A 14149-nucleotide genomic window follows, 5' to 3' on the forward strand; every position below is an offset into this window, starting at 1 on the left:
TACCTCAGAGTTGGGCATTTATTATTAAGATGTCACATATTCAAGTTGAAAACAACACTGAAATAGACTAAATAATAACATTGTGAATGATATAAATCATTTTATGAAAAGGATTTCTATTATACTTATTATACTATATTTAGCTGTTCTGTATTTAAAATTATTAAAAAAAAATACATAATGTAGCCTACAATCAAAAAAAAAAAAACATTGCAAAATCATTACTCACTACAGACTTGCTAGCATCTACTAGATCAGTTTTCCCGCAATGTTTAAAATTAGGCTTGGCTTTTCAAATGTCACTTGTGTATCATCTAGAATTTAGTCATTCATGTGCAGGAACTCATAATTTGGATATTTCCAACACTTGAAGGGTACTTAATAATCAATAGTCTCATGTGGGTGATCCCGCCACACAAACATGTAAACCCAAACCCTCATTCACACATTTGAGAGCCCTCCAAAATAAAAAAATAAAAAGAGTCACTGGCAATTGTTTTGTATATTATTTCTTTTCATTCATTCTCAATTTAACTAGGTTAAAACTCATTAAGATTAAAATCTATTTTACAAGAGTGACCAGACCAAAAAAACAGCTACAATAACATAAACATATACATAACACAAAAACACAATCAAGGATCACAACAGCAAGATACCAAAGGACAAAACACATGATCTGTTAAAAGTAACTTAAACTCATTCAATGATGGAAGCATATTCAGCTTTAAGATGTTTTGTAAATTATTTCGAGCAAAATTATTTTTATTTTTTTTCTAGATCTGTTCGAACCCGAGGAACATTAAGATATAACAAATCATTAAAACAAACAACATTATTAATGTAATGTACTAAAAAATATTATATATAATATAAATATTTATATTTTCAACAACAACAAAATATTTCGTCAGTATATAACGCAACTTTTGAATGGCTGTTAATGAAAAAATATATATTTTTTGGATCCAGATGGTGTAGTTACAACATATCAGCAGGGGCTAACTGGGTCATGCTAACCAGCCAAACATTTACCCCTTTTAATTTGATATAACATTCTCTATTTCAAAATACTGAAATGTGAAATCTTTGTGGGGAGCAAATGGGTTGGTTTTACATGCATTCATGTACCAAAGTATTTACAGGCACCACATAAACAATATACTGATGGAATGTCTCTAAAAAGGTGTGTAATTCTTGCGTTAAGTCCGCTTATTTACAGTATGATTGTAATTGTAACTTAGATCTTAAAACTTAGTTGCAGATTTCAACTCCAAAGTTTGTCCGATGAAACCATGTTTTTTTTTCCTCCCAGTCATTTTCAAATGACATTGCTGCAACAGAAAGGCAGAAGTTTTTTAAATGCTTTCTTAAAGTCCTCGTTAAAGATGGTGTATATTAGCGGATTTATGAGGGAATTGAGATACCCAAGCCAGGTGAGGAAATCTGCAAGCACAACAGAGGTGCTGCAGGTCAGACAAATATTCACTATCACCTCCTTCAGGAAGAATGGTAACCAACACACCACAAAGGCTCCCAGGATTAATCCTAATGTCAAAGCCGCCCGTCTCTCCCTAGCCCCTGGGTTCCTGCGGACCTTGATGAGATTACCCGACGAGGATGTGCTGCGCACCCTTTCCCCATCTGTTGATGGTTCGGAAAATGACTTCTCAATTGGGCAGAATGTGTCGGGACTGAGGGTGATGTCTTTATCAGAGCTCATTCCTGAAAGCATGACGCTGCTCACTGTCTGTTTGACTAATCGGCTGCTCCCTCGACGGCTACGCAGTGTCTCCGCCGCCTTGTAGATCTTGTAGTAGAGAACCAAAATGAGGGCCAGTGGAATATAGAATGCTCCAAAAGTGGAGTAGACAGTGAAGGCCACATGGTCATGCTCAATCCAGCAGTCCATAACTTCCCTCTTCCCATCCTTGTTTTCCACACTTGAGGATTTCCTCCACACTAAAGGTGGTAGAGAAACCAACACAGACAGTGTCCACAGGGAAAAAATGGTTATGACAGCTCTTTTATACGTGCGTTTCTGGGAATACGCCACAGCATCGGTGATTGCGCGGTATCGATCAAGTGCAATGGCTGCCAGGTGTAAAATTGAACAGGTGCAGCATGTAACATCAACACCCAACCACAGGTGACACACTATCGGACCGAGAACCCACGTCTCTTCCGCGATGTACACAATGCTGATGGGCATCACTAGAACAGCTACCAGAAGATCTGTCACAGCTAGAGAGCAGATAAGGTAGTTGGCGGGTTGGTGGAGTTTGCGGGTGATCAGGATAGCAGTGATGACCAGGGAGTTGATGGCGGTGGTCGCCACTGCCAGGAAGGAGAGAGTCAGGGAGAGGAGGATCTTGCTGGGACTCATCTGGCTGGCCAAAACATCAGAGAGATCCACAGCTGAGCAATTGCTGGGGTCCATGGTGAACGTATTTGCCATATGGTTGTGTGACCTGAATTAGATAAAGCAAAAGAATGAGCAAGAGCAAAAAAAAAAGAGAAAAAAATAAAAGACATTGACTTTTCAGTTTACATTGATATCAGGGAGTATGAAAAAAAAGGTCTTAAAGGGATACTTCACCTCTGGGAAGATGAATGTGTATTTATTTAATATTGGTCATTATTCGAAGCATTCTAGACATAGCCTGGATGCCAGCCCGAACTCCGCCCACAACATTTTTTGGTCGGGAAGTTCGGTCTGGACTCGATCTATTGAGGAGTAATTATGATCAGACAAGAAAAGTTCGGGCCAATCAAATTGCCAGGACGGGCTTTATACGATGATGGACAGATTATCTGGTAGGACGTAATCATCACGTTATCAAAGAGCGCTTAAGTGGTTTCCCTCAAAGATGACTGCAACTGGAGAATTGAGAGGTATAGATTCCGCTGTCGTGTCTGTTGTAAAATAAATCGACAGCGCATTAATTTTAATAGAGAAACAGAAAACTGCAATCAAGGCATTTGTCGATGGGAAAGATATTTTTGTCGTCCTTCCTTCATGATTAGGCAAAAGTGTAACTTATCAGCTGGCTCTGACGGTCGCTAAGAAGATGGGAGCTAATGAAAAGCCTGTGGTCGTTGTGGTTTCTCCTTTGGTCGCACTCATGGAGGAGTAAGTAAAAGAAGTAACACTTGTTATTTTACTTCAAAAATAAGTAAGTTCTGTAGTTGACAACTGTATGCAAAGTAGTTCACTTACTGCATTGCTCTGATTGGTTGTAGGTTTATTGACTATCCAATTGAGTGCAGAGTTTTTTTTCCCTGGTTCGGTTCAGACACGCCTCATAATCAAAGCCCTACGGAGCAGTTTCAGACTCACATTCTGACTAGAATATGAGTATGACGAAGTCAGGCTATTCTAGACAGAGAAAAGGCAGAAAATGTATTTTTTACTCATGTGGTTGAAAGACGACAACTCCCAGAATGCACTTGATTTGCTGCCCTTACGAGGCCACTCCCAAACCACGCCTACCGGTTACAGGCGGCAGAATCCAAAAAATGGATACAACTACTTGCTTTGATACATCGTGAGCAGTGTTGGGTGTAACTAATTACTAAGTAATTAGTTACTGTAATTTAATTACTTTTCCCTTGAAAATGTAAAGTAAGGGATTACTCTTCATTTATCTGTAATTTAATTACTGTTACTTCTGATGTAATTGAGCTAAATACTGTGTATAGATCAATCCGATCTCACAGCGATTCGTATGCATTTTATGAGGTGTCTAAATTGTATGACCGCACTCGTACAAATTCGTATGAATTATTGTAAAATATGTATGAAAAAAGTGTGAAATGTCATGAGATCAGACATAACACAATAGTGGGTTTAACATCAAAATGTATTGTCTGATGTTAAAAATTATGTTTTTATAATGTAACCTTCTCCACCTTGGTCTGTTTAAGGATAATTCATTCAAAAAATTTAAAACAGATTCAAGTCTATCCTTGTATTATTCAGCTGGTTGAGATTGATATGGGATTTTGAAAGTAATTAGTAATTAAAAGTAATTAAATACTTTTTAGAGAGAGTAATTAGTACAGTAATCTAATTACATTGTTGAAGAGGTAATTAGTAACTAGTAATTAATTACTTTTTTAGAGTAACTTACCCAACACTGATCGTGAGTTATTTAATAAATTTCTATCGAAGTGGTGCTAAATTGCATTGTACCGGGATGTACTAGCCTAATGTATATAACACAACTTAGACTTTCCCATTAAAAATATGACGCAAGTCAGGACCATGTCAACAGAGTAGCTTAGTAGCTCTGCTTATGAACTGTTTTCCTCCAATTGAAATCACTATTTCTCTAATCTAATACATTATCTAGGCTAATCCATACTGTACTAACACTAAAGGTTTATAAAAAAGAACCACAACAAATAATAATTAATATTAACACTTTTACACTCAAAGCTCTGCGGATTCAGCGATCTCACCTGAAGAAAATGGCATCGCTGAGATTCGCGACAGCAATAGGACTCTATCTGTTTTCATAGGCGCACAGCGAAAGCACTCACACCACCAGTCCGCCCCAGCTCGGGTCTCGCTCCTTGTTCCTTTATATCCCGCAAATGTTTATCGCTGTATTGCGGCTCATACAGGTAGCCGCGAGCATCAGATTCTCGCCCGCCCCAGCTCGAGTCTGTCTCGCTCCGGCCGCCTCTTGTTCCTCCATCTCCGCAATTGTTTATTGCTGTATTGCGGCTCGCACAGGTACCCGCGAGCATCAGATTCTCACCTGCCCCAGATCGAGTCTGTCTCGCTCCAACTGCCTCTTTTTCCTCCATCAACCGCAACTGTTTATCGCTGTATTGTGGCTCATACAGGTAGCCGCAAGCATCAGATTCTCGCCTGCCCCAGCTCGAGTCTGGCTGGGCTCAGGTCTTGCTTCGGCCGGCCTCTTGTTCCTCCATCTCCCGCAACTGGCACGTACAGGTAGCAGCGGGCATCAGATTCTCACAACAGATCTTCGAAATCCCCTTCTGCCATTTTAACTTCAAAACTACCTTCCACTGTCGTGATTAGCCTACTATACAAACTTTCTACACAGACCAAGAGGCAATAGCCTGTTAGCTTAGCTTCTACAGAAAGATGGCTGACACATGAGTGAGATCCCGCCCCATATGGGTGTGGTGAAAACATGCGGAACACTGGCTGTAGTCTCTTTAGCCTCTGGCCCAAAAATCCTCTGATGACGCAAAATGATGATTTTTGCATCATCGGAGGATTTTTTCCAGACTAAAAATTCATTGTTCTCTCATATCAGGGGGATATGAGAGGGGGAAGCACAGTAATTCTAAAATACTACTGGTTTTCTATTGATACAAAGCCTAGTGCTAAATCCTGAAGTATCCCTTTAAAGTAGTTCACTTTGAAATGAAAATTGCCCCATGATTTACTCACCCTCAAGGTGTATATGACTTTCTTTTTTCAGACGAATGCAGTCAGAGTTTTATTAATAAACACCCTGATGCTTCCGAGCTTTATAATGGCAGTGGATTACCACCAACAGTTTGAAGCTCAAAAAAGTTCATCCATCCATCATAAAAGAACAAAACACAGCCCCGGGGGGTTACTAAAGGCCGACTGAAGCAAAGTGATGATTTTGTGTTTGAAAAATATTAATATTTAACACTACAAACTGATGGTTGCAATCCACTGCCATTGAAGAGCTTGCAAGAGTCAGGGTGTTTATTAATATAACTCCGATTGTATTCGTCTGAAAGAAGAAAGTCATATTCACCTAGGATGGCTTAAGGGAAAATCATGGGGTAAGTTTCATTTTAGAGTGAACTACTACTTTAAATCAGATAAACCATGACTCCAGTGAATTGGTGTTAACTTCATTATTTCATGGGGCATTTCTTCAACTTATTTGCCAGATGTTTATTTTAATTAAAACCATGGTAGACATGCCTTTATTTATTTATTTTTACTATTAATTAATTAATTTATTTATTTATGTTTCTATTTGTATTATATATATATATATATATATATATATATATATATATATATATATATATATATAATACAAATAGAAACATAAATAAATAAATTAATTAATTAATAATATATATATATATATATAAACATATATATATATAATAATATATATATATAAACATACAATGAATAATATTCAAGGCATTATTTCTTCAACAAGGACATTTATGGATACAAAATTGTCACCAGATATGCATGTCATCAATCCTGGAAATAAAATTATTTATTTTTCCGAATGTTTTGTATTTTCCTTCAGTAACTGCAATATAACATGGAGGGCTAGCTGTTATCTTTTATTTTTAAATGCCTTAAATGCATATATTTTATTGTTATAACGTTTTCCCAATTATAGAATTCATAAACAAATGTGAAATAATACATTTAAAACTCTAAACCGAGAATGTAATAATCAAAGAATTTAAACATTCATTGTTTGAAAAGTATTTAATATATTTTTTTACAATTGTCCTTTAGCCGTGGCACTTTTGTAGCCATTAAATTAGCTTCGCAAGACAAAGGAGTTTGACATTTTATTTCAAAATGCTGTTTTCATCACATTCATCACAATAACATTTAATTGAGTTCAAAAAAAAAAAAAGACAGAATTTCTCCTTTTGGACAAATTACATAATCTACTAAGTATGAAAAGCTTATTTTAAGAACGCTAACTAACTAAAATTTCACAGGCTTAATTCAAGTGCCCATTGCTGAGGAAACACCCTAAATGTTTTTTTTTTTTGTTTTTTTTTTAGATATGTTATTTTAAAATGTAAACTCGACTCAAGCACTTATTTGGTAGGCTACAGTCAAATCTCTTTGTCCCCTAGTCCAAATTACCCCCTCACATAAGCATAAAATGGTTTTCAGTATACACTGCTTAAAAATATGCTGGGTACTTAAAAGGTACTACATTTAGTTTTCTGTTTTGAAGCATATGATTTATGATTATACATGCCAAGCTAGATGAAAGCATCTTAAAATGTTTACTATTTGTGTCACTGCTGGTGAAGCTGTAATCTGCCCTTGCAGTAAGATGCTGACAATAGATGGCCAACCTTTATCAATGCCAACCCATGCTAGTCAGTGTGATCATCCCAGCTATTTTCTCCTGCCAACCACACTTCTCACTTCCAGCTGTTGTTTATAGATCAGGCTGTTTAAACATTAAAAGCACTCTTCTATCAAATGATGGCACTATAACACATTTACTCGCATTAGCTATAAGGGGCGTCGCTAGGCCCTTTAACTGCCTAGCCCCCCTAAAAATAATGTAGGCTACCCAAATTCGTGTTCGCTTCAATCCTGTTATAATCAGATTCAGCACGCTCATCTTCAATCTGTAGCGGCGCCGAGCAGGGAGCACGCCAGAAACAGAGGACAGTGTGTGTGTGGTGTATGTGTGTATTCATCTAAGCCTCATCAGTCTGTCACTGCTGGTCAATGTCAGAATATTTGAGATGACAAATCAAATTAAAGTAGGCGGGCTTTGTGTTCACAGACGCTGATAACGAATTTTAACAGCGCGGCTGAGTAGTATGAAGCTGCAGACTCTGAGACCTGCATCAGAGAATGTCTAATTGAAGAGAATTGGCACTGGCTGGTTACTTCTGGTTTCTGGACTGGCTGCAGTAACACGTCTCTGACCACGCTCGCGGTCGAGTGCAGAATGAATGGGAGTCAATGGGGTTTCACCCCCAGAAATCCACTTTTCTCAGGATGTAATTTTTGTCAAGTAATTTTAAAGTTGCATTCAAAAGGGAGGGCTAAGATAAAACACTCAGCTGAAAATTGCATTTTTAAGTTCACTTATCTGTTCTAAAAATCCATTCAAAAATGTGATGACGTCACACAATAGCAGAATGCTAGCGTGTTCCGGCCAACAACAGCCTAACCTGTAAGAAATCAAAAGGACATAAGTACTCGTTCATTCGACTTTTGACCTATAATCTATATTGAACTTGCGGAATCAACAATAAAATCTATGTTGATTTAACGACAAGCAGGTGAAAGAGACACATTTAGCCGTTTAGCCCCATAGACTCCCATTCATTCTGCTCTCGCCCGCGATCACCTCCAGTGGAATTCTAATGGAACTGCAACCAAGGTGATACACAATGGGGCTAATAGGAAGTGCCAAGGCTCTCCGTTAGACGGGCTCTGCCTGCATACAGTCCCCCTGCACCCAGAGTCCCTCATTCTCAGACCCCTCGTTTTTGGAGACAGCCTATCAAATTGTATCGGATAAAAACGTGAGTAGCCTAGGCTATCTTCAATTTTATTTAGCGAATCGTAGTAGCCTATTCGTTTGATTTATTTTGTCATAAAACTAATTTAGCTCATCGATACAACATATGAATAGTCCATTTAATATTTGTAAAGATAGTTTGTAACAAGATTTGAGCCGTTGATGTATGTTTTTTCGCCCTCTTCCCCCCAAAAATATTTAGATAGCTAACGATCGCCTTTAACCTTGGACTTTTTGTAGAAATGTCATAAATGCTGCAGTTATTTTCACTGCCCATTTTGTGCCCCCATATATTTCAAACCCACAAAGTTGTACAAAGTTCAGTGCAACAAAGAGCAGTGCAACATGGTAGCTAACATTTGCAAACATCTTTTTTCTTTTTATTTCTTTCTTTTTGAAACATCATAAGACATGTGCTATCGGTCCTATATGTTGTAAGCTATTCTAGTACACCACACATCGATGGAGTTGCCCCTGCCGAATCCAGCAACAAATCATTTTATGATTATGCAAAGCGACTTATAAATGAGTTTTTTTTAATGCAATTGAAGACGAAAAGTAAAGTCACGAACACAGTTTTTTCTCCCTTTTTTCTTTACAGCAAGATGATGTTTAGGTGATCATTAAATAAAGTACAGAATTGTTTATTATTGGTGTTTTGTCTTCTATTCTGATTTGTTTTGCTTCACATTCAAAATATCAAAAACAGATATTGTAATGTTAGCATGGTAATTAGACCATTATAGGTTGAACTGAAAGAAAAATTGGAATTTAAATAAAAAAATATATTAAAAAAAACATTGTAGCAATATAATATCACATACTATTTTTCTGAAGGTAGTTCAATCTGTAATTGTATCCCTTCCATCAGTAAAAATTTGTTTTTTTGGCACATGCATTAAGCAGGGAACGCAAATATTTATTGGATAATTTATTTGGAGACCGTAATATTGCATCCTATTGTTTTTAATTGCATTTGGATAATCGTGCGCTAGTACTCTGTGTGCGGGTGTTATTCGATCTTTCGAACAGCAGGAGGCGCTGTGTTCGAAAAACGAGGGGTCTGAGAATGCGGGACTCTCGGTGGGGGACTGTAGATACAGGCTCCGAGTCTGCAGCTTCATAATATTGGCATGACTCGACGTGTACGGTCAAGTGCGAGATAAGATGTTGCTTATGTAAGTAGCTAAACTTAAGATTTCATATTTGACATTTTTTATTTCATAAATGTAAAACGAATGTTACAAAAAATAATCAGGCAAACCAATATAGTTTTGTCTAATTCCCGCCATTTTGAACTGATGCTGCGTTCCAGGCAGGTTTTTGAGCACGTAAATCACGACTTCAAACCACGACTTACGACTATTTGTAGCATTCCAGGTCATTCACGCCAAACTAACGTTACCTAGATGTAAACAAACCAGCATAGCGGACCTTACGGGGCTCACGTGCATTTGTAATAATTGCTAACACCAAAGGTGCTTACTCCTAGTTTATTTGTGGGAAAACTGAGAAGCGCATGAGGCAAGATAAGCTGTTATACCTTTTATTTTAAACTAGTTAACGTTATGTTGTCCTAAAGTGTCTTCACCGTGTACCGCCTGCAGAAACACTGCATCCGTAGGGGCTGTCATTGTAGTTTTGTATAGGTTCGCGGGCTATGTGACGTCAGAACTCGTAACTGGGAGTACATCGGTCTAGTACGAGTTCACAGGTGGGAAGTCACGGGTTTGACTGCCGTTCCAGTGCACTTTCAAGGGTATAAGGTTGGAAAAACACGAGTTACAGGTTGCCTGGAACGCGGCATGAAAATAGGCCTATGTAACGTGACTCATGTTAATTAGTTTACTGTCATTGTGAGGGGACAAGAAACATTAACAAAGCCGTTTTCATAATTTTAGGCACAGTAGAAATAATTAATGTATACATATTGAGAATAAATGATAAATTAGCCTTTTCTACATTTAAAATGCTCAGCCTTTGGAGGGGAAGAGAAAGGAATGAAGATACTGAGAAAAAAAGCAAGAGATGGAGATGAGGAGAGAGAAGGTATTGACAAATAATCTACTGGCCACTGTTTTAAAGCTATTTCTTATCCTTTTTTGGTCTTCAAATGTCTTGAAATGCACATATTAGAGAAATAAAAAAAAATTGAAGCCCCTACCAACCTCAAATTTAGGACCTCTTTGAATATAAAGCCCTGTCTACGGCCCTGTATTAGGTATAAGATCAATAATCAATGTGTAGCCTATTGTGTATGCATTTAACAAACGTAATTACCTAACTTTAGTAGCTTTCAGTAAATAAACTCGTCTGAGAAAAATTATTTATAGGCAAAATCAACTTATCAGTTGACCCTATGTTTACTTTCTTCACTGACAGACAAAAATGAAAAGCCTATATCAAAGCTCAGCTTTAGGAGGGGAAGAGACGGAGCAAGATAAAAACAAAGAGAAAAAAAGGGTGATGCTGATGAGGAGAGAAAAATAATCACACTGCCCACTCACATGGTTTTAAAGCTGTTATCTATTTTTTTTTGGACTTCAAAACATCCTAAAATGCACGTATGTAGATCAGAGAAATCTAAATTTTCTCGGGGAAACCCTGAACCCCCCTAACTAACTTACCTCACATCGGGACTACAGTGATTATAAAACCCTGCCTTTGCATGGTAATGAAACTGGTTAATAGAGCATTAGTTCCTAAACTAAAGTGTTACCTCTCTTTTTTATTATTTAAAGAAAAAATCATACCCTCATAGGGGGCTTAGCCCCCCTAAAATGAAAATCCTAGTGATGCCCCTGGAACATTGGCACTACCAAAAAGTGAGCAAATGACCAGATATGCTTTCACATTTACAGTAGTTTGTTTGGTTCGAACTCGAGTTCAACAGTGTTCACACCATTTTTTTTTTTTGGGGGGGGGGGGGGAGGGGGGGGGCTCTATGTGTGCATCATAAGTGGCAACTTAGGTTATCTCACTTTTATACTATTTTTTTGTACCTTGAGAAATAGCTACATTCTCTCTAAAGGCATTGCATCAATCCCGGATCTCAGGAAACGCACACAAATACACAGTTTTACTGAATTATACGTCACTGACAGTGGTTCACATCAGCAATTTGGATTTTGTTCATGACAGCAGCAAACCATCAGAGTTCACATGAACCATACCCCAGACCATCTTTTTAAAGCGGACTCAGGACAAGAAAACAGAATTCAAATCATAACCATAATGAACCAACAAACGAACCTGGGTGCACACCGAAAGTGACAGTTTTAAGAGTGTAAAAAATATAAAAACAGTAAGTATGAAAATAATTAAAAATGAATATCTAACACACTTAAATGTTGAATAAAATAGTGAACTTTTAATTCATTTTTAGCCAAAATGTTTTGTATGTATTTCTTTATATACATAATTGGATCACAACCCATTTTTGCTAAGCTTGCTGCAGTGTCTCCAGGGATTTAGATTACATATTACATTACATACAGTCAATGCAAAGACGCAAATATCGTGCTAAGACACATCATTTGCGCCGGCTTCACAAATGACGCGAATTGGGCGACACGTTTGCTGCGAATGGTCTCAGCGCAAGTTGAAAAATTTTAACTCGAGCGGAAGGGCGGCCTGGCCTCACCCATTTTAGGTCCAGGCCCGCCCATTTTAACCCAGGCGTACGCAGTGAGCATAGACAGTAAAAGAAATGGACACACTGATTTTAACGGAGAAAATTGAAGCCCGTTAAAACTTTATCAGACGTCGCGAAGTAGCATGTGCAATAGAACAACAGAATGCCGTTGCTGTTCCACCAGAGGCTGTTGCTTAAAGTCCCTAATCTCTCTATTGTGCGGCGGTGAGTCGATTCCTTATGACACAATCGTAAGCCTATTTTTACAAAAACTGCTTCTACTGGGCCATAATGCAAGATAGGTAATGGAGCCTTTTATACATTGTCGTGTTTCTTTAGAAATAAATAATGGATGAATGGAGTCTTAGTGCGCCTCAGATGTAAAGTTATTCGCTGTCAAAGTGACGCCAAAATGAATGAGTCAATGAGTCAATGAAATGCTAACAGCAGGTGAAGTTCTGCTACAATGGCGGCTCCCGCGAAGCTTCAACTTCCGGCTGATGGATTACCCCCTTGGTAGTGAGGGATTTTCATTCTAGCAGTTCATCCTATAAGCAGTCCAAGGAAACCTTTGAGTGAAAGCTTCTCAGCCAGTCAGCGGCTTCTACCCCAAGTGTGGACTCTTAAGCCTACCCACAGGCTGCATAGTCACCAGCAAGTGATCCAATGAAATGAATGACGTTGGCGAGCAAGCTTTTCAATGAGTCAGACACAGACGGCAGCTTAGAAAAATATGCTCGGAGGAACAGGAGGAGGAAACTCCTGCCATTTTTAGTAACGCGGTTACAAATGAAGAGTTACCTTCCTGCTCGGCCACCCTCTCTCCATCAAGTCCTCCTGTAGCCACCCGCTCACACCAGCAAGCAAGTAGGCTAACAGTTAGGCTAACGCAGGGGTTTTCTAAGTCTAAGACAGTGGTCCTCCCTTTTGATACAACTTACCCAATGTGGACAAACTTTGACATATCAATATATCAAAGGTTGGCTTGCTTGCTCATCCTAAAATTTTGGACCCAATGCTTCTTGTTAAAGCCTATATTTAAACACAATATGCTTCCACCTGTCCTGAGATTTCTCTCGCACACAATAACTTAAGCGCATGCACAGGCTGCAATGATTTGTCTATCTGTGCAAGGGAATTTAACCCGTTAAGCTAGGCTGACCAAATGTCCGAATGTTTTCCCAGGACACGTTCTGTTTTCACATCCTGTCCTGGCTGTTTTTTTTATAAAGTGATGCTGTTTTTGGTACGACTTGTTGTCATTTCCCTGAAGCAGTTTATGAGGATAGATTCATCAACAGGCTTAACAGTCTGGAAACGCAGATGTGTTAAACAAGGGTAACATTTTGGAACTACTTGACCTGGTTTCCAAATATAACCCAGAAATAAAAGGCGAGAATGAAAGAAAGAATGGTAAACAACTGCACCATGCTATACAAAATGAGATATTGGAAATTGCAGCACCACTCCTTGCCAAAAGTATAAAGGCAGATTTGCATTATGAGCCGGACACATATTGTGCGAATTTAGCTGGTGAGTGCAAAGACTTGCCAAAAAGAGAGCTAGTGTTATTATGTGTCAGATACCTGCACAAGAAAGAACAGGCTGTGGGATTTGTGGAAACTGACAACATGACCATAGCAGCTGGACCCGGGGTTGTGCGTCGGATTTGACGGCGCATCAGTCATGTCGGGGGAACAGAGGAGGGGCACATGTGATACTGAAGACGATGTTTCCCCACGCTTTATATGTGCATTGTAACTTACATAGACTTAACCTTGTCCTGTGCACAGCAGCTAAAGTATCTTTTGTCATTTCAATGTTTTTCGATATTATAAACAGCTTGTATAACTTTGTGACTAGGACGCACAGACATGCCAAATTTCTGGAAATTCAAAAACAGATGTGACCAGGGCAAAAAACACTGGAGCTGGAGAGATCCGGTGATGTGAGGTGGAGCTCATGGTCAAATGCAGTCAGTAAGGTGTTGACGCTCCTGAGACCTATTTTGGAGATCCTCGCCACATTCTCTGAAAATTCTGGCCAAACAAAACTTGAAGCTGACTCCTTACTGCACCAAATGCAAAAGAAAAGGTTTTTGTTTCTGCTTGTCACATTAAACTAGTTGTTTGAAGTCAGCCACTACGCCACTAAGGGCTTGCAATCTTCCACACTATCAGTTACATATTGTATTGATCTGATTGAAGGGCTCAAGGACAGCTACACACAATTCACA

The 14149-nt window shown here is 38.5% G+C and overlaps 1 protein-coding gene across 1 annotated transcript in view; it reads right to left on the reverse strand.

Annotated features, from left to right (window-relative positions):
* Window positions 1–493: 493 nt before the first annotated feature.
* Window positions 494–14149, reverse strand: part of htr1fb (5-hydroxytryptamine (serotonin) receptor 1Fb) — a 29754-nt gene continuing 16098 nt past the window's right edge. Inside the window, exon 2 of the mRNA XM_039649496.2 lies at window positions 494–2471. Coding sequence (XP_039505430.1) covers window positions 1322–2458 — 1137 coding nt within the window. The 5' untranslated portion in view covers window positions 2459–2471 and the 3' untranslated portion in view covers window positions 494–1321. The remainder of the gene's footprint in view (window positions 2472–14149) is intronic.

This window comes from Pimephales promelas, chromosome 6 (genome assembly GCF_988280905.1).
Source record: "Pimephales promelas chromosome 6, fPimPro1.hap1.1, whole genome shotgun sequence".
In the NCBI taxonomy this organism is placed as follows: domain Eukaryota; kingdom Metazoa; phylum Chordata; class Actinopteri; order Cypriniformes; family Leuciscidae; genus Pimephales; species Pimephales promelas.